The 21508-nt window shown below is 29.2% G+C and overlaps 1 protein-coding gene and 1 pseudogene across 1 annotated transcript; one reads left to right on the top strand and one right to left on the bottom strand.

Moving 5' to 3' along the window:
• Nucleotides 1–1269: 1269 nt before the first annotated feature.
• LOC129876494 (NDR1/HIN1-like protein 3) lies at nt 1270–2226 on the bottom strand. Its single transcript, XM_055951945.1, has one exon. The coding sequence runs from the start codon at nt 2107–2109 to the stop codon at nt 1426–1428; it is 684 nt and encodes a 227-aa protein (XP_055807920.1). The 5' UTR covers nt 2110–2226; the 3' UTR covers nt 1270–1425.
• A 12256-nt stretch (nt 2227–14482) lies between these two features.
• Nucleotides 14483–15472, top strand: LOC129877777 (NDR1/HIN1-like protein 10; annotated as a pseudogene).
• Nucleotides 15473–21508: the final 6036 nt, after the last annotated feature.

The raw sequence follows: 21508 nt of genomic DNA, 5'->3' as shown, positions 1-21508 counted from the left end.
TTTGCCGACTTAATTTGGATTTACATCATGATCTCAAATTAAGGATGAAATACTTTCAAACAAAAGTAACTTCCTTTACTGCTTATCTCTCCACCATAATTCTTTTTGGCGATCCATCATCACATCCACATTATCCTTTTGCAAATTCTGCTTTCATATTCATTATGAAGCCAAAACATGTTAATTTCACATGCCTGGTCTTATTGCAGTGCAAAAATTGTCACAATCAAGACAGACTTTTTGGTAAATGGCTATTGGCTAGTCACATTCACCAGTCTCCATCATTTGTGAATTGAAAGAAAAAACAATGTCATTGATTGATCTTATACTAAAATGTCTATGATTAATTTCTCAACGGATGATTAATGAACTTGACCTTAAGAGGTAACTCTGCCTTGAAGTGACTTGAACTCATACATACCAAGTAAATATAGTTGAGCTATTTGAGAACGTACACTACATACTACATATATTGGTGGATTTATAATTTTCACTAAAAAATAACGAAAAAAAAAATATAGTGCTCGAGATATGAACTTAAAACCACCGGATGAAGTTTGAATCCTATAAACCATTCAGTTAACCTCTATTATTATGTTCAAGGGATTCATCTATATATATATATATATATACATAAAAAAATTACATTATATATACGATGTATTTTTTGTTGTGTTGGTTTGGGTGATCCCTCAAGACCCGTTAGACCGCCCTGACTACACAAAGGAAAATTTACAAGTAAAGGATTGTTTGATTAATTGAGTCTATGCATGTGAAAATATCTTACTAGGGAGATTTTTTGAAATTATCTGTATGACTATATATTGGATAATGAAATGTGTGGATTTCATTAACCAGGCCAGCTATCCTTACAAAGGGCCGGAATATACCAAATTAGAATTTGTATCGAAAAATCGATTAACACAAGTTAGAAAACTCTTTTAGAACTTCCACAGATATTTAGTATTAAGGGTATACTCTCTCTATTTCAATTTATGTGACACTATTTGATATCGAAAACAAAATATAAAAGTAAAAGAAAGACTTCTAAAGCAACCAATATGTCTTTCTGTAATGTCAACCTTGCCTTTTCTTGAGCTTTACTCTATTTGAAAGGAAAATATCAACTTTGCCTACTCTTCTAAATTAACAATTGACTTTAGTATCTTCTATTCTTCTTAACCCACATGCCCTCATACACTTTAATCAACTTCCAAACTACTAACTTATTAAACAAACTATAGTATCCAAATTCCAGAATAAAGAAAATCAGAAAAAAATAAAAATAACTCATTATTTATTAACAAACATATATATCCAAATAACAAAAAAGGAGAGAAATCTCCTCATCAAGAACATCTACTAATGTGATCCAATGAATATAAGAAATACAATAAATCACAAAAAACAAAAACAAAAAGCAATCTACCAATCAAGATGGCACCTAGTTTCCTCAAAATTAACAGATCTGCCACTGGACTCCAAAGGAACCTTAAAATCACACTCAATTTTGGGCTTAATTTTGTGTGTTTTGATCCAACCAATCTTTAGCCTTATACGCATATAAAGCTTCACTTCCAACTCATAAATCCCTAAATTCTTCTCATTATTGTAATTTGATTTTTCTCTATCTCCCAATAGAACCAAATTCTGTCCTTTAAACACTGGATGCAAATTGCTAGTATTTTTGTGACCTTGATAAAATGTTTCCAAATTTTGACTAGCAAATCTCTGGCCTTGATACATACCCCTTGCTTCGATCGAATCGTAGTAAATACCGATTCGTTTGTTGGGGTTCCTGATGGTCATGTTGAGGGCTAGATCGTAGTAGAGGGTGTTGTTCGTGTTGGAAAAATCGAATTGTGTCAACGTGGCATCAGTCACGTAGAATTTGACCTTGTTAGGACGTAGGACAAGCCAAAGGACTAATGCAATGACTCCGAGAATGATGAGGATGGTAAAGATAATTTGGAAGATGCAATTGCAAAGACAGCCGAAGAGACAGCTGCACGGGTTGCAGCTGCTCCCCCGTCCATGACGGTGGTAGGATTTGGACGGTGGCGGAATGGACGGGCCATAATAGGCTCCGTTCAAGTGAGATTCCGGCATAGCTTATAACAATAACAAGAAACTTAAAAATACGTACAAGTTTTTTTTTTTCCTTTGTTCCTTTGGTGTAATATAGGATTAAAAAAATTAGATGAGATTTATGATCTTATAGGGTGAGTTGAGGATAAATATATATATAGGTAAAAATGTTGAATTGGTAAGCAAAAGCGGATTGATTTGTAGAAAATGCCGTGTTTTTATATGTTCTTTGAAACGACGCGGTTGCTTCTTTGCAAGACTTGATTATGTAGACACTCTTAAATTTGTTAGTACCTAAATTTTACTTTAACATTTGAATTATGATTTATTTTAATTAAGTATCTAAATATATAATAAAGTTTTTTTATTAGATTTTTTTATTTAAACTTTAGAAAAAAAATTATGCGTGTTTCAGTGTCCATTACAAAGATAAGTTAACCATTACTATTTTTTGTGAGTTCTCAGTATCGCGTTAGCTTGACGTCATTAATTGATCTTATACTATTAAAAATGTGTTATATTTTCTTTGGCTTGGAAATCAATGAGTCATAAGAATATTCAAGCACGGAAGGCTTGCTTGCTAAGTATTTAATTTCTTATTGCTAAAATGGTAAGACACGTAAGTTCGAAAGAAAGAACGTTTAAGATAATGAATAAAGTCAGAAAGAAAGAAGGTTTTCTGATGAGGATGTCTCAAGTTCAATTAACTACTTTAATCCTATTTCTATTCAAATTAATAAATAAATAAAACACAATTTTGAGTTATACTGTATTAAAAAGAAGAAATTGGTTTTCATTTAATTTTTTCAGGCAACGTACGTCGATAACTTCTCCAATTAGTCAGTAAATTTCACTTTAACACTTAAAATACGGTATGTTTTGAGCACCTGAATATTTGACAAAATTATCCTATTAGACAATTTCGATTTAAATTTAGAAATTCTTTTGCAATCTCCTATTGCGTAGATTAGTCAATCACATAAAATATATGATACTTCTAGTGATACACTAGCCTTAATTGGAACGTGTTTGAGATTTTACAATTTATTGAAATTAATGTGTATCATTACGAAAAAATGACATATTTTAAGTAATAAATTGATTTACATAATGTGTTTGGTTACACCGCAAAAGCTTATCCAAATTGGTCGAAAATATCTAATATGGATATTTTATGATGAACTATTCAGTTGCTTAAATAAAATAGACCATAACTTAAATATCTAATTAAAATTTATAAAAAATTTAAGAGATTAGCAACGTATTTAATTATTTTTTAAGCTTCAAATCATGACTTTCTTATTGACATCATCAGACAAACCACGTGTCCTACTAAACTGCTTAAAATTTTCAAATAGCATCAAACATATCATTCCAAGAACAGAAATTCGTAGAGGTTTCCACTGTTTTTTTTTTCTTTTTTATTTCGTTGAAACTAATTTTTTACGCGTGACAATTTTTTTAAAATAACAGTGACCTTTGAAATACCATGTACACAAATTTCAATATCTTATGTATATTTAGTTATAATGAGACTTTTCATTACCTAATCAACATATGTATATATAATACCTACAAGGACCATTAGATTTTGACCATTACAAAATCTGACATCTATTTTGTTTGAAATATATTTTGTATTTAATCCGAGTGGTTAGGTTGGAAAATAAGAAAATGCAAGAGAAATAAATTTAAGTTAATTATAATTAAAATCTAAGAACAGTTAAAAGACCGTTTAATGCACAAAGCATCTAACGAAAGCGCATGATCCGAAAAAAGGTCGCACCACAAGAAATATGATGTAGATTGTCTATCATAATGCAAATATTAGTGATTATTTCCACAACTCGAATTTATAACTTATAAATCACACGAAGATAACTTTATTATGACTCCAAGTCTCCTTTTCATTTAAAACTAAAGAACCATAGATTAAGAACGTCATATAAGAAAGAGATCGAAGACACATGAAAAAAGAAAGACAACAACGTAACCTCTGTCTTTATATAAAGAAAAAAAATCTTCTTTTTATTATGTGAAAATTTTTGATGGAGGATTTCTCGGAATAATGTAAACAATCTTCTATGAAACATCGGCACAATCCTATGTAACTCAGCAACAATTTAGATTGTAAACCTTTTCTTTACAATTTGTATTTATACAAATGTAATTATATATATTCATGACTACAAACACTACGACAAACACATCTTTGAGTGACAATAAATATGCACATTAACAAAAAGTGTTTAACCTTCTATCGACATTAGTTAATTCTCATTGTGAAAAAAAAATTAAATGTCATATTTAATATAAGAAATTTCGAGTTGTGACAGTAGATTATAACTTTCAAATTGTAGCAGTTAAAAACTTTCAAGTTATAACATATTTTAAAATATTGTGCATTAATTAAAGAATTAATAAACTAAATAAAGAAAATTGTAATAAATTAACGAAAAATGGTAATAAATATATTAATGGTAATACAGAATTAGCATTTAATTAGGACTCTAATAACTGATTTTGAAATTAAATTTCTTTATTTTCTCAATCAGTTGAAAATCTGGTGAGATATATTCCAAAATGAAATTTTTATTTGAATTATTTTCCCCAACGTAGTCTCTCTCTCCTCCATTCAACGACTTTTCATTATTTTGAATTTTTTTTATTGAAATTATCATGGAAAGGGAAAGGTTTTTATCAATACTTGTTCAACATAGTGGAAGATGGGATTCTACAGATACGTTATTCAGTATTTTAATTTTAATTTTCATTTAAAAAGTTTGTTTGCGATGAAAAGTTTTATTCGTTTTTGTTGAATGTATAGTTTTGACATTTCATTATTTGTAATGTAAAACTCATTTTAATGTATCATGAATTTTGTACTAATTTAGTGGACGTAAGAGTTAATAATGAAATAGCATTTTTGACATAACGTTAGTGATAAACAATTTTTTTTTCATTCATACTGTTGAAAATCGGAGTTCAGTTTATGTCTAACGATAGTTGAAATAATTTGTGTGAATATAGTGTGTATTAATATTGTATATAATTTGATTAAATAATAAGTTGTAAGTATTAGTTGTGTAAATTTGATATGATGTGATGTTAATAATTTGTATGAAAATAATATGAATTTTGTATAATATATGTTTCTTGTTTCTGTATATCCATGGTATAATAGTGTTTTTTGTGTTTTTAGTTTGGAATTATGCATGATCGTTACTTTTTTAGTGATAGTAATATTTGTATGAATTTGTAATTAAATTTGAGTTTAGATACAAACGCATGCATGAAGCAGATTATTGCTCTCCGTATTACAACAATGTAATAAGTTTGGTACGAACATAGTTTAAATTTGAAATTTAATTAAGTTTGTATCCCGTTTGTAGGCTCAATAATATATTCGTGTATTATGGTGCATGAAATCTAAATCATAAAATGAAATTTAAGTATAATAATATGTAAAAATATAAATAAAATAAAAAACTTTTTTTTGGTATCACACTTGCATACTAGTTGAAAAATTCTTAGTGGTAACATAACAAGAAACTTAATTGAAACAATGTATGAATATGATATCCTATATCAGAAATGAACTGTAATAGCATATAAAATTTGTATGAAAATTGAATTATAATAAAACTTTGAGTATTCTATTTGTCACGACCCAATCCTAGGGCCTAGATGTGACATGGCGAATGAGGAACCCGAAAGTACCTCAATCAAGCCTCTTAGCATTCTTTTAGCCTTTCATAGGTAATGATGATAAATAAACAAGCGGAAATCATAATAGTAAATCTTCAACTTACATATGTCCAACAATACCTCTAACTATTAGATTTAACGGGGCTAAGACAAGTCCCTAGCTCACCCTCAATCATAATAGAAAAAATGCCATAGTAAAATATCTTAACATATCATAAGCTAGAAAGATAAAGGAGTATTATTCCCGGAACATGGGAACTCACCAAAAGTAGTCTTCAATGGAATATCAACTAGCCACGTGGAGGAGAACGAGGAGGAGCACTGATCCCTACATGGTGATATCATGTAGGCAAAGAGTATGTGTTAGTACTTTGAATGTACTAAGTATGTAAGGATGCATGAACATTGAGGAAACATTAAAAGTTTATGTAATATGGAACATAATTTAATGTATGCATAATAAATCATATATATATCCTTTAAAACATTCATTTTGTGGGAAATTAACCATAACCGACATTTAAGACCATGCGAGCTATTACATGGAATCCAACATAACCCCCTACGTTGGCCGGGGAGACTACTTGCCAAGTAGAACTCCGTCAACTTCATTCATTTCTTTAACTTTAACTTTAAGGGCTATTTATGGATCCATTAGCCTAAGCCTACAAGGGCTCCTATGTTGGCACATAGTTAATGAGACAAGGGGTTGCTACTAGGATTCCCTTACCGAATTCCACCTCAATGACCCATTCGGTGCTAAGTCAATCCCACGGAATAGTTTAATACTTTAAAATAGTCATAACATATAGCTTGAGAATTCAAAACATCATATTCGGTAGAATAGCTCATTAAAACATTTGGTAATTCAAATATGCAAGAATTTTCCTTATTGCATAAAGAATCCATCATTCATATCATTTCATCATTCTTTTATTTCATAAGACTCCCTTTTTGATCATAGATATTGCTTTTATAAACATTCATTTGGAGTCAAAGCTTTCAAGTCAAACTTTGTTAAAAACATAGTAAAACTAGGTGGGATCAAATCACTTCAACTTGCAAATATGTATGTAAATAAATATACATAAATACTTTAAAATTCATTAATTAAAAATCATGATTTAAACAACCCACCATGAATTTCAAGAACCTTTAAATAGATAAATAGAAGAATTACTTGCAAACCATCAATTCATACATATGAAATTATGTTGCATCGAAATAGATCAATAATCATTAATTTAACCATAATTCATACTATTAAGTTAAAATAAAAATTACTATAAGAAAATATTACTTGAAATCAAGAGACTTAATTGAAATAGATTTTGGACTATATGGATGGAAGAACTCATGGATAAACACCCACATAACTTAGAGTAAATCTTAAAGAAAATAAATATAATTTATCATATAATCAAAATAATTTAGACATGAGAGTGGAAGGAATACTCTCATTGAAGCCTTACATACCTGGAGACCGAAGCTTTAGTTGGTACCGAAAGACTTAATGAACACTCTTGAGTCCTAGCTTCTCTCCTCGCCTGAACGTTTTGTGTACTACCCGGAGTATATGAATCATCAGAATAGTATTTCTTCACTACTAAGAACTAAAACTATATTTGAGAATGTGTAAAGAAGTGTATAGAGAGAAGATTTGCTTGAGAAAGCTTGATGAATAAAATGAGGAAATAAGGTGGGTATTTATAGGTGAGAAAGAGGGACCTAACAATAAATAAAATAATTATAAAGAAAAATCTGAAAATTTAGTAGAATATATTGATGTCATGGATGATGTTAAATGGAGGACAATTTATGTCATGAGTGATGTCAAATGTATCTAGATCTTTCTATGGTAGGTGAAATGAGTTATCTTTGACAGAATACTCGTTTTGGAAGCTGCGTTTGAATAAGATAAATTCCTTATTAGGATTTGGTGTCTTCATAAGAATTGTAGATATGAAAGTCTAGTTTCATATCGTTTAGGAATCAACCAATTTGGATAAACCTACAATGAGATATGATTTTTCTTCTATAAACACTCATTTCCGTCACAGCATCCTACCTTACAAAAATTAATTTATTTGACCTACTTAACCTCTGAATCTTAAAATATGGTCTTCATAAAAGTTGTAGGTAATGATTTTGTGGTTACTCAGAAATTTGAATCACTCAATTTGGATATTCCTATGAAAAGTGATGCCCAAAATACAGAGGCTGTATCATGTTTAGGCGAAAATTGAAACATCGTATACAACGTTTTTAGGGGATGTTACACTATTCTATAAAAAAAACTGAACTATAATATTAATATGAAACCTGTATGCAAATTGAATTCTAATAATGTCATGTGATCTATAATTCCAATATGAAACCTGTAGGAAAATTGAAAGTTATAATTTCAAGAAACCATTGTCATATAATTGAAAAACATAAGTAACAGTTGATTTTTTAAACATCAAAAATCATACTACGAATGAAGAAAAATGTACTAACCTAAGAAAAGAAAAGTGACAGTTGATTGTTTCTATCAAAAACCATGCTACAATTAGAGGAAAAGGACTAATAAAACAACAAAACAAAAGTAACAGTTGAGAATATCCTTCATCTGAAAACTGATCGTCTTGGCTTTGGCATTGGTAAATTGGTGGTGTCCAGAGCCTGCTCTCTTGATACGCGTGATCTACTAAATTTTCTGGCAACAGTCCCAGTTATCTCGCTTCTCATTTTTTTTACTGATATTTGGATTAATATATTAAAACTTGGTGGCTCAATCTCTACCATAACTTCGTTCTTTGTAAATCGGGGACTCTTCCGAGGTGTATGATCAACTTTTTGAATTTTCTTCATCATACAAAACTCCTCTATACACTAATTGAAAATGGTTGTTTTAAAAAAGGTGGGGACTGAAGAAATTTTGAGAAAGATAAATGGTATTTTCTTTGACTATCTTTGAACAAATTGAAAAAAGAGAAATTACAGAGAAATTGACGGAGATAGTTGTATTAGAGACGTGGGAGTTGGCTGCGGAGGGGGGGATTGTGCCAGTTAAAAAAGGAAAAGTGATTCCTTGATTGTAGTGAAGATTATTACACATAATTAATGCTCCATTCTTTACTTTCTCATTCTTATTAACTGTGAAAAAATTTAATATGTTTAAATAATTAATTTAAATAGTTGAATTATTAAAATATTTTAAAGCCCGTGATTAGTAATTTATAAGTACCAATTGCACAAAAATCCATTTATAAGCTATAATATAAATCCTTAAATAGATGTGTGGTGTGATTTTTCCTTGTCATTAGATACAATGTCGCTATAGGCTTTAGCGACATTTACAAAGAATGCTAAAATATAATTGTCACAAGTAATTGCCTCTAAAAAAGTATATTTAGCGATAGCTAAGCTATTTGTCGTTAAGTAATTACCGCTACAAATTACTTTTAATGCAGTGTAATTAAAGTAAGTCAATAGATACCCTAATAATTATTTATCAAAAACTGTCTAATCATCGAAAGAAAGAACATTTAAGATAAGAGACAAGTATCAAAAATACATTTAAATTATCTTCTTTTTTTTTAGTTTCATACCTAAACTATCACTTCTTATTTTGAGAAACAAACATCTCTCTTTAATCCACTCTCACCATGGTGTATGTGCTACACTCTCTCTTTCATTTTAAAAAATTTGTCACATCACACTACACATAGACAAAATATTCCACCTAGAAAAAAATTAAATAAATTCTTAGAATTAGTTATAATAGTTATAATTAAAGTATTACTATCCCACCCTAAAAATATATATATAAAATAAAATCTTTTTATTACCCCACTCCACCACTTTTTCTCACCATACCCCCCACCCCACCCCACCCCACCAAAAAAAATTATTTTATTTTTATTTTCTAAATTTCTTTTATAAAAGTTTTTTTAAAAAAATTCTTACTTCATCTTTCCCTCTCCCCCCCTCCCCTTCAAATAATAATTTACATATTATTTTTATATATTTTTCAAAAAAATAATTCTACCCCGCCACACCTAATCCTCCGCTTCCAATTTTGTTTTCTCATTTTGTGTTAAATACATACATATGAGTGAGAAAAATAACTTTTTTAAAAAAATAATTTCAGTTTTTTAAAAAATAATTTCTTATTTTGGAGATAGAAATACTTTAGTTTTAACTTTTAACTAATATTAATAGTTTATTTGATTTTTATCAATATGGAATATTTTAGCCACGTGGCAAAAAAATTTCAAAAAATAGAGAGAGTAGAGAGAGTGTATTACACACACCACTGAGGTATGTTTCTCAAACTGAGAAGTGATAGTTTAGGTATAAAACTCACACTCTCAATAGTTTAGATATGAAACTCAAAAAAGAGGGATATAGTTTAGGTGTATTTCTGAATTTATCTCTTAAGATAATGAATAAAGCAAAAGATTATTTGATGAGCTAATATTGATGTCTAAAGTTTAATTAACTACTCAAATTTTATTATTTCTATTCAAATTAATAATTAAGAAGTAACAACACAATTTTAAGTACCGGATTGATCATCTATACGGTATTAAAAAGAAAAAAATGGTTTTGATTTAGTTTTTCCAAGCAGTATGTCGATATAATTATCACTCAGACGCTAAAAATACAACATATTTCGATAGAACACATGAATATTTGATAAAGTTATCATATAAGATACTTTCGATTTAAAATTTAGAAATTATTTTGTATGTGTGCTCTTATTATCTAGATGAGTTAATTAACCACACCAAATATGACACATCTAGTTATACATAAGCGTCAATTGGAACATGCTTAAAGTCTTACAATTTATTGAGCATAATGTATATAATTAATTAGGAGAAATGACATATTTTAAGTAATTAACTTATCTACATAATAAGCGTCGAAAACACATGCAAAAGTTTTTTTTCCAAAATTGAACGAAAATGTGTCACGACCCAAAATGGGCCCCACACTTAACTTCCTAGGTGGGAGAACCAACGATACAAACCCCAACTAATAAATATAGCAATAACGTGAAAGCTCAATTAAATACGTTTTCTCAAAACCTGAAAGTCATCACATAAAGGACATCTAAATTCTAAAATTAAGTCTGAAAATATCAATACCAGAATAAATAATTAACATAGTCTGTCCGAAAACTAAATACACCATGCCATGACAAGAGATTCCATCGCCAGCTAGAATGATAGCTCACCCTGCAATTCGATGAATTGGAGACTGACTAGAGCTGAGGTCGAGTTGAAGCTGATAGAAGACTCGCTGCACACCACAAATAAAACAAAAAAAGATACAAGTAGGGGTCAGTACAGGACAACATGTATTGAGTAGGTATCATCGGCCGACTCAAAATAGAAATCAATATGCAATAAGTAATAGCGGGAATCAATCGTAGCACTTAACAGGTGGCAACCAACAAGATAAAGATCAAGTGACAACACAATGAACAATTTCATAACCAATCAACAATATTAAGATCACACATGAGGACTCATGCCTCCACATCATACTCTTTTGGAAAATGAGTTATTGGAGATTGGGTCTTATTAAGTCATTTTAATTTTTTTCCTTTAATATTACCGTATCGAAAAGTGACACCCGATCCAAATATAATTAATTTATCATTCTTTATTATTACATTCCACTTCATTAACAATATTTCATCAAGTCTTCTTTATTCAAGGCACCAATTTTTGATATGGCAAGTTCAAGATTATGGATTTCATGGCCTCGAAATTTTAGACCAATCACAACAACATATCAATCATCCAAACCACAATAATTAAATGTGTAGTAAACTTCACACATTACTTAATGAATATCAATCACTATTAAGAGTCTATCTATGATATAGAATAAAACTATAACCTACCTCAACCGAAGAACCGAAATAAAGCAAGTTAATCCACCAATGTCTTTCCTTTCTTCAATGCCTCAAACCAATTTCAATCTATCAAATATATAATATTTATAAGTAAACTAATCCGTAAACACCAATATTATATATATGTTTAACCTAGACCCAACAACTCACTCAATTCTATAATCAATTTCTTAAAATCTCAAGACTAGGATTAAGTCATAATTCCTCCAAATAACATAAATTTATTAATATTCATATGATACACTATACTTAATATTTAATTATTTATCTCAATATATTAAAACTTGAATTAAGATTTGATATCTATAAGAAAATCTGGAACTTGTCCAGAAAGCTGCTCATATACCTTTTAGTCAGAAAGTACAAAAGCACTCCAAAACAAAACTGACTCATAAACATGGACTACTTGCACATTTTTTATTTTTTTATATGTTATTTAATACACACATTGATATACTCCCTATCATTATCCTCAAGTAACATTGAACCAATGGATTGTGAACATTGTTACGTATTCAATCAATTGGAAATTCTGAAACACTTACCTGGCAGTCGCTCGGGTTGATGCCGTCCGTAAGTTTTTCTCCAGTTTCTTTTCTTCTAATTAATTAGGGCAACTAATCATGAATTAATAAATAAATAAAAGCTAAACTCTATTAATATATTTTTATATGTATTGAACAAGTAATATAGGATATTAAATAAATTATCACTTTAGCCTGTTAACTATATTATTTATCTAAAGTTACTCCTTAATTATATAACCGTAGTTGTCGAATAGCCCAAAATATCAATTAGAATTTTACCAGATGAATCATTTATAAAATAAAAAAATCTAGTATTCGAAACGACCTAATGGATCGTTACAAAATGTCTAATAGAAACACTTCACTTAGTTGCTCAAACAAAATAGACCGTAATTAAAATATCCAATCAAAATTTATTACAAATTTAAGAGATTGTTAACGTATTTAATTTTTTTTAAGCTTCAAATCTTGACTTTCTTGTTGACATTATCAGACAAACCACATGTCCTACTAAACTGCTTAAAAATTCAAATAGCATCAAATATATCATTTTCAAAGTACAGAAATTGTCTTCATAGAAGTTTCCACTCTTTTTTCTTTTTCCTTTTTATTTCGTCATGAACTAAAAATTCAAAAACATATATCATACATGTATGAAATTAATCTTTTACGCGTGACAATTTTTTTAAAATAACAGCTATGTATATTTAGTCATAATGAGACTTTTCATTACCTAATCAACATATATAATACCTACATGGAGTATTAGATTTTGACCATGGTCATCTATTTTATTTGAAATATATTTGATATTTAATCCGAGTTGTTAGGTTGGAAAATAAGAAAATGCTAAGAAATAAATGTAAGTTAATTACAATTAAAACCCAATTAAACATGTCCAACTCATTTCATGCTCAACGCACTCCAATCTTGATGTTAAAAACTTTGACGTGGGATTTCTAGTAACAACATAAACAATCTTCTATGAAAAATTAGTACAATCCTGGCAGAGTCGCAGCTACAATTTAGATTGTGAACCTTTTCTTAACGATTTATATTTATACAAATGTAATTATATATACTGAGGATCGACTAGTAATTAAAGTAAATTAATGAATACCCTAATAAGATCTATCAAAACAACTCTCTACCTTATAAAAGGTAAAAATAACAGATTTGCGCACATTTTATTTTTTTTAAACTTCATTTGTGGAATCAAATTGGATATATGATGTTGTTGTAATTAGGGGTGTGCATGGACCGGATTGGTCGGATTTTTTACAAACCAAACCAAATCATTTGTGTCGGGTTATTAAATCTATAAATCAAACCAAACCAATAAAAGTCGGGTTTTTCGATATCATTTTTTCTCGGGTCTTTCGGTTTTTTTCGGGTTTCTCGGGTTTTTCATAGTATCTAATAAAAATCACAGAGCAGTGCTTCTTAAAAAGAGTTCTAGTACAAAATATCAACATATAAGATGGAGGCAGAACACTGTTTGAAGTTTTAACTTTAAAATATAACTTTATAAGATGAGTTTTTTTTGTATATTATTTAGATGGGCTTCTCAAGTCCAAATCTAAATGTAAGAAAGAAAACAAAAATTATGAAAAAAAATTTAAAATTACATTTTAATAAAGATTTTTATGTATAACATAATTTAAAAGTGTATATCTATAATCGGATCGATTTGGGTTCGGTTTGACTTTTTTTAGTTAAAACCAAACCAATCCTATAATGGTCGGGTTTTTTTTTCAAACACCAAACCAAATCAAACCAAACCACTAGTCGGAATTTTTTTCCGATTTGGTTCGATTTGTCCTAGTTGTAATGAATATCCTAATGAACTATGTGCTGTTGATTTTTCCGTCTGCTTGAAATTAGACAAAAAGGAAGAATGTTCTAACGTCCCTATCACAATATATATAATTTCAATTATTATTACCACTTTATTCTTGTAATGATATCCGTTTCACATTAATATCGTCTTAACTAATTAAACACCATATATATATAACACAATATGAAGAAAATACTTTAAAAAATAACAAAAAGTGTTGACTAAAACTTAACTATATCTTGATTGGTAATTTCTAAGAAAAAGTCTTATTATCTTCATTCTTCAGTATGACATTGACAAAAAGAAACCGTGTCTTTCAAATTAAAAAAACACGCCTTTTGTACTATTCAAACCACTTTTGCTTACCAAATCCTTTCTACACAAATAATATCTAACACAATAACCAAAGACTAATCAACAAGACACCTATATATACATTCATCTCAACTCACCAAAAGATATATCATTCTCAACGGAACAAATACAAACCAAAACAAAAATATAAGTAGTTGTACTCAATATTGACTTTCTTATTTTTGTTATAAGTTATGCCGGAACCCAACTTGAACGGAGCCTATTATGGCCCGTCCATTCCTCCCCCGTCCAAATCCTACCACCGACATGGACGGGGAAGCAGCTGCAACCCGTGCAGCTGCCTCTTTGGCTGCCTATGCAATTGCATTTTCCAAATTATCTTTACCATCCTCATCATTCTTGGAGTCATTGCATTAGTCCTCTGGCTTGTCCTACGTCCTAACAAGGTCAAATTCTACGTGACTGATGCCATGTTGACACAATTTGATTATTCCACTGCAAACAACACCCTCTACTACGATCTAGCCCTCAACATGACTATCAGGAACCCCAACAAACGAATCGGAATTTACTACGACTCGATCGAAGCCAGAGGTATGTATCAAGGCCAGAGATTTGCTAGTCAAAATTTGGAAACATTTTATCAAGGTCACAAAAATACTAGCAATTTGCATCCAGTGTTCAAAGGACAAAATTTGCTTCTATTGGGAGATAGGGAGAAATCAAATTACAATAATGAGAAGAATTTAGGGGTTTATGAGATTGAAATGAAGCTTTACATGCGTATAAGGCTAAAGATTGGTTGGATTAAAACACACAAAATTAAGCCCAAAATTGAATGTGATTTTAAGGTACCTTTGGAGTCCAGTGGCAGAACTGTTAATTTTGAGGAGACTAGGTGCCATCTTGATTGGTAGATATTTTTTCAATCATCTTCACATTTATGGAGTTTATTTATTATCTTCTTTTTTTTTTCTCTATTTTCTTTAGATTTATTATTATGTTTCCTATGTTCATTGGATCACATTAGTTGATATTCTTGATTAGGGGATTTCTCTCCTTTATTTTGTTATTTGGATATATATGGTTGTTAATCAATGATGAGTTCTTTTAGTTTTTTTATTGGTTTGGAAGTTGATTAAAGTGAATAACCGAAGGTATGCTAAGAAAATACTAAATCCAGTTAGTTAATTGTTAATTAGAAGAGTTTTGACATTTTCCTTATTTTGACCAGCCTGAATGGTATTGGGCTGGATTGAGTCGCCTAGCACAAGGCCATTTCTCTGTTCAACCGGCCCAACTATTACCAGCATTTCCTAGTTTTATCACTAGCCCATTAGATCAAGAATATTACTTAGAAAGTTAAAAGGCTTAATATAAGCGTAATTTACATAAATCCTGTTCTGGATACATCAACAGACATCCGGCTATATATCATTGTTATATATGGTGGATAAGATAGACATAACCAAAACTCTGCCTAAATCTTGAAACTGTTGAGCCACATGCTTTCTATGGGAAACTCGAGACTCTTTAGAATTGTGAATTTCTGGGAGATGTGTATCCGAGAGGGAATAGGGATAGAACATCTAGATACATAAGGAGGGATGTGTTCGAGGGGAGATGGATGGATCAAAGAGGGGACGGATGTATCCGAGAGGGGGTATAGAGATGTATCCGCGAGAGGGGTATAGAGATGTATCCGCGAGAGGGGAGTAATGTATCCGAGAGGGAATTTTTGAAATTTTTTTAAATAGTAGAAAATTTTAGAGATTATGATAAAATAAAATGTGTATTTAAGTAATTTTTCCATACATATCTGCTCACCCCTAAAATTTGTCAAAATATTTCATTAAAACACTCAAACTAAGCGTTATTTAAATTGAACTCCTTATCTCCTAATAAAATATTACAATTAGACACTTTATTTCAAATGTTAGAATATATTTTTTTGCGTATCTTCACATTTATTTATTACCTAGTTTAGTTAATTATATAAAAAAAGTCATTTCCTTGAATTGATACACTCACTCTCAAAGAGAGAGTTGTTTCATAACCATACTACTTTAATACCACATTGTTACTATTCAAGCTCAACTGTCAAGGACTCGATCCCTCTGAATCATCTCAATTTTTTTTAATCAAGCAATTTTATCTCCTTCTCAAAAATTAATAATTGAATTGTGAAATCTCCCTTGTAAGGGTCCAACTTTTTGAGTTCATCTGCCACTTGTCCTTCTTGGAGTGTTATAGAATTGGTTTGTTGTGTTTTTGGACCATGAAAACAAGCAGCATAAGAGCCAAAAAGGGCCAGCCATTATTGGATGTCATATAATAAAATAGAATACAAATACTCAATCAATTAGAGATGGGACATTATTAGCTCATCCACCCATTCTTCTATTTTAGTCACATCTCTTTCTTACACGTTACCCATTTTTGTCTTCTCCTCAAAGCACTATATATATAATCAACTTTTTTATATATGTACAATGCATTCCATTCCAACTTCATCATAATTACTTGTCTCACTAAATAATAGTTCTCCATGCTTCTATTTTGTAAGTATTGTATTACAAAACTTGTGATATTTGAGTTGCGTTTTTAGAAATAATTTTTCTATCTTCATAAGATAGGTAAAGGTTTATATATATTCTATTTTTTAAAAATTTTTATTTGTATATTATTATTGTTATTGCATGAAAAAGCTATCATGCATACTTGTAATTACTTTATTGATATTTTATTTATTATAAATTCTAGCTTTATTATAATCAGACCTTTTTATAATTATCATTTTAATAACATTTTACTATAGGGTCAAGTTTTTTGGAATTGATAATTGTGCATGTTATGTTCGTATATGTTTTATAATTAATATAAACAACATTATTATAGGGAAAGTTTGATCGTACGACTTTTTTGCTAGTTTCTTCCATTTTTGTCCCATGACATAAAGCCTCATATAAATCTTATCTCCTTGATAATCAATTTTCTTCTCCATAAATTAGTAAATTTCACACTTTCCCACTAAGACACCAATAATTAATCCACCAACTGCTTAGCACTTTTATAAAGTACCAAAAGTAAGAAAAATAATTACAAAATAATATTATATATAAGAAATAAATATAGAGGGACATGAATCGTCGGGATATATATCATATATAGCGATTTTAAATTGTCATGATTAAAGTGTAATTGTTATTATTATTATTAAATCATAAATTATACTAACTAAAAGAAACTCGAACTAGTTCTTGAAACTAAAGTGATAATGACATCAATGATTTTACATAACACAATAAATATAAAAATCAAAAAATAATGATCATCCCCTCCCCAATTACACCTAACTTGTAGCAGATTTAACATACGAATTCACAAAAATACAATTTTCATAATCATTAAATTCCAAATTCGTCACTGAATTCAATAACCTTCCACAAAAAAGTGTCTATCATGTACGTTTGAAATTATGGTAAAAGGAAAAAGAGATTATTCGATCGTTTCATCACCATACTACTTTAATACCACCTGATACTATTCAAACTCAACTGTCAAGGTACTATATGTTTTGACTCAACCCTCTGAATCATCTCAAAATTTTTCAATCTTGCAATTTTATTTCCTTCTCACAAAATAATAATTGAATTGTGAACTCGACCTTATATTATTTCCCTGCCATTCCAACTTTTTAAGTTCATCCGCCCACCTGTCCTTCTTGGACTGTTATAGAATTGGTTTGTTGTGTTTTTGGACAATGAAAACAACGAGACAAAACGGGCCAGCCATAGGAAGAATATTATTGGATATCATATAATATAATAAAGAATCAATTATTTAAATAATATAACATATAACATTAATTATAACTTTTAATATATATTTTATCTGTATCAAAATAATATTTTTCTTATTCAAAATAGAAAAAATAATTAATTATTATTTTTAAAGGAGAGAAGAGAAAGAGAAAGAAAAATGGAAAAACAAAAAAAAGAGAGAAGAAGGGAGACCACGCTGGTTAGAAGGAAAGAGAAAATTGGAAGAAAAAAAAGAGAAGAAGGGTGAGGGAGAAAGAGAGAGAAGATTAATAAGGTGATTTTAATTATTAATTAAGATAAATATGTTATATATTGTAATAAAAAATATTTTTTTTAAAATAATTATTAATTAAAAAAATTCCTAAAATAAAATACAAGTAACTAGGGTTGTACATGGCAAATCGATAAACCGCACCAAACCGATAAATCAGACCAAATCAGAAAAAAAATCGACTAGTGATTTGGTTTGACTTGATTTGGTGTTTGAAAAAAAAATCCGACCATTATAGGGTTGGTTTGATTTAAACTAAAAAAAGTCAAACCGAACCCAAATCGACCCGATTATAAATATATTACTTTTAAATTATGTTTATACATAAAAATATTTATGAAAATATAATTTATAAAGATATTTTTAAAATTTTTCATAATTTTTGTTTTCTTTCTTATATTTAGGTTTGGACTTGAGAAGTTCATCTAAATAATATATATAAAAAGCCCATCTTATAAAGTTATATTATAAAGTTAAAACTCCAAACAGTGTTTTGCCTCCATCTTATATGTTGATATTTTGTACTAGAACTCTTTTTAAGAAGCACTGCTCTGTGCTTTTTATTAGATATTACGAAAAACTCAAAAAAAAACGAAAAAAATCGAAAAACTCGAGAAAAATTGATATCGAAAAACCCAACTTTTATTGATTTGGTTTGATTTATAGATTTAATAACCCGACACAAATAATTTGGTTCGATTTATAAAAAATCTGAACCAATTCAATCCATGTACACCCTACAGGTAACTATCAATTAGAGATGGGGACATTATTAGTAGGAAAAATTACTTGATTGAGTGCTTTTTAAAAATTAATTATTGATTTTAGCGATATTTTTTATTTATTACCATTTATAGCATTATATAGCAATATTGTGATAAATCTACACTTATATTAAAAATAATTTATGTATACAATATAAATGTATTATAAATATTTTAAAATATATATTATGTTTGTGTAGTAAGAAACTAACATAATGTATTATAAGTCTATTAAAATATGTGATAAATGTATTATCCATCTATAAAACTTGTATTACATATATTTTATAAATAGTTCTCTGCAATATGTATTAAAACTGTATTATAAATGTATTATAAGTGTTCAGTAAAATTATTTTTTTATTATTATAAATAATAAATATTTTTTTAATATTGTATATTTATATAAGTTTTTGTTATTAGTATGAGCTCATCCACCCACCCATTCTTCTATTTTAGTCACATCTCTTTCTTGACGTTACCCATTTTGTCTTCTCCTCAAAGCACTATATATAAAATCAACTTTTTTATATATGTACAATGCATTCCATTCCAACTTTATCATAATTACTTATCTCACTAAATAAATAAATAACAGTACTTCATGCTTCTATTTTGTAAGTATTGTATAACAAAATTTGTGATATTTGAGTCGAGGGACTGACTTATAATTTCATTTTTATATTTACATTTTATTTTATTTTCAAATTTTACTTATAATTTCACTTATTATTATTGCATAAAAGAGCTATTATGCATGCTTATACTTATTCTATTGACGTTTTATTTATAGTAAATTTTAGTTTTATTATAATCTGATCTCTTTATAATCGTCAAGTTTTTGAAATTGATAACTATATATGTTATGTATATGTTCTCTTATTGAAATAAAGGATATTATTATAAGAGAGTTTGATTGTACTATTATCAACCAAGTAAAATGGTTGTCCACTTAAAATGGTGAATAGTCTGTTTACTTTTTAAGTGGGTAAATTGTCCACTAATATTTTCCTCCACTTATAAATATGACTATAAATATAGCCTTAAACTTCAATGTAAAAACACACAAAACACATAAAAGAAGAGAATTACTATTACTCTCTCCATATTATTACTCTCTAAATTAATACTTTCTATATACATATTCTCTTGTTTATTTATAAAATTATCAAGTTAGTTAATTTATAACACGTTATCAGCACGAAGCTCTAATTTTTCAAAAAATTAACTTTTATATCAGGTATATCTACTAAAGAAATTTAATTTTTAAGTTATCTTTGTTACTTTCAAATTAATTTTCATCATGTCAAACTTGTCAAAATTGGAATTTGTGGCACTTGATATTTCTGGTAAAAATAATTTGTCATGGGTACTTGATGCTGAAATTCACCTTACCGCTAAGGGTCTTGGTGATGCTATAATTGAAGAAAATACAGCATCAAGTCAGGATAAAGCAAAGGCTATGATTTTCCTTCGTCATCATCTAGATGAAAGCCTAAAAATGGAATACTTGACAGTGAAAGATCCACTTGAATTGTGGAAAGACTTAAAAGGGAGGTATGACCACCTCAGGGCAACGGTATTGCCAAGGGCTCGTTATGAGTAGATGCACTTACGGTTTCAAGATTTTAAAATCGTAATTGAGTATAATTCTGTTGTATTTAGAATAACTTCCCAATTAAAATTATGTGGGGAAAATATAAATGATGAGGACATGTTAGAAAAGACACTAACTACTTTTCATGCCTCTAATATAATATTACAGCAGCAATACCGTGAAAAGGGTTTTAAAAAATACTCTAAATTGATATCATGCCTTCTGGTGGCGGAGCAACATAATGCCCTTTTAATGAAAAATCATGAAGTTCGTCCCATTGGAACTGCTCCGTTACCGAAGGTAAATATGATAAAAACACATGGCCAGTCTGAAAGAAGACAAAATAAAAATTATGGCCACAATAATATGCGTAGACGTGGCAATGACAGAAGACGATTTAATAATCGTCGAGGTGGTGGTCAACATAAAAGGGAGAACAATATCAGTTCTCAAAATGGCCCTTCAAGAAGTAACTGTCATCGTAGTGGCATGAAAGGCCACTGGAAAAATGAATGTCGGACGCCTGAGCATTTTGTAAGACTTTATCAAAATTCTTTCAAAAGAAAGGCAAATAGAGGCGGTGCCTCTTCTTCTAATTCTCGGATAGAGTCACACTTGGCGTTCGAAAATAATGTTGAGGCAAGGCCTTTGAATAATGAT

Source organism: Solanum dulcamara, chromosome 12 (genome assembly GCF_947179165.1).
Source record: "Solanum dulcamara chromosome 12, daSolDulc1.2, whole genome shotgun sequence".
Lineage (NCBI taxonomy): Eukaryota > Viridiplantae > Streptophyta > Magnoliopsida > Solanales > Solanaceae > Solanum > Solanum dulcamara.
This window is presented reverse-complemented; position numbering and strand designations above follow the sequence as displayed.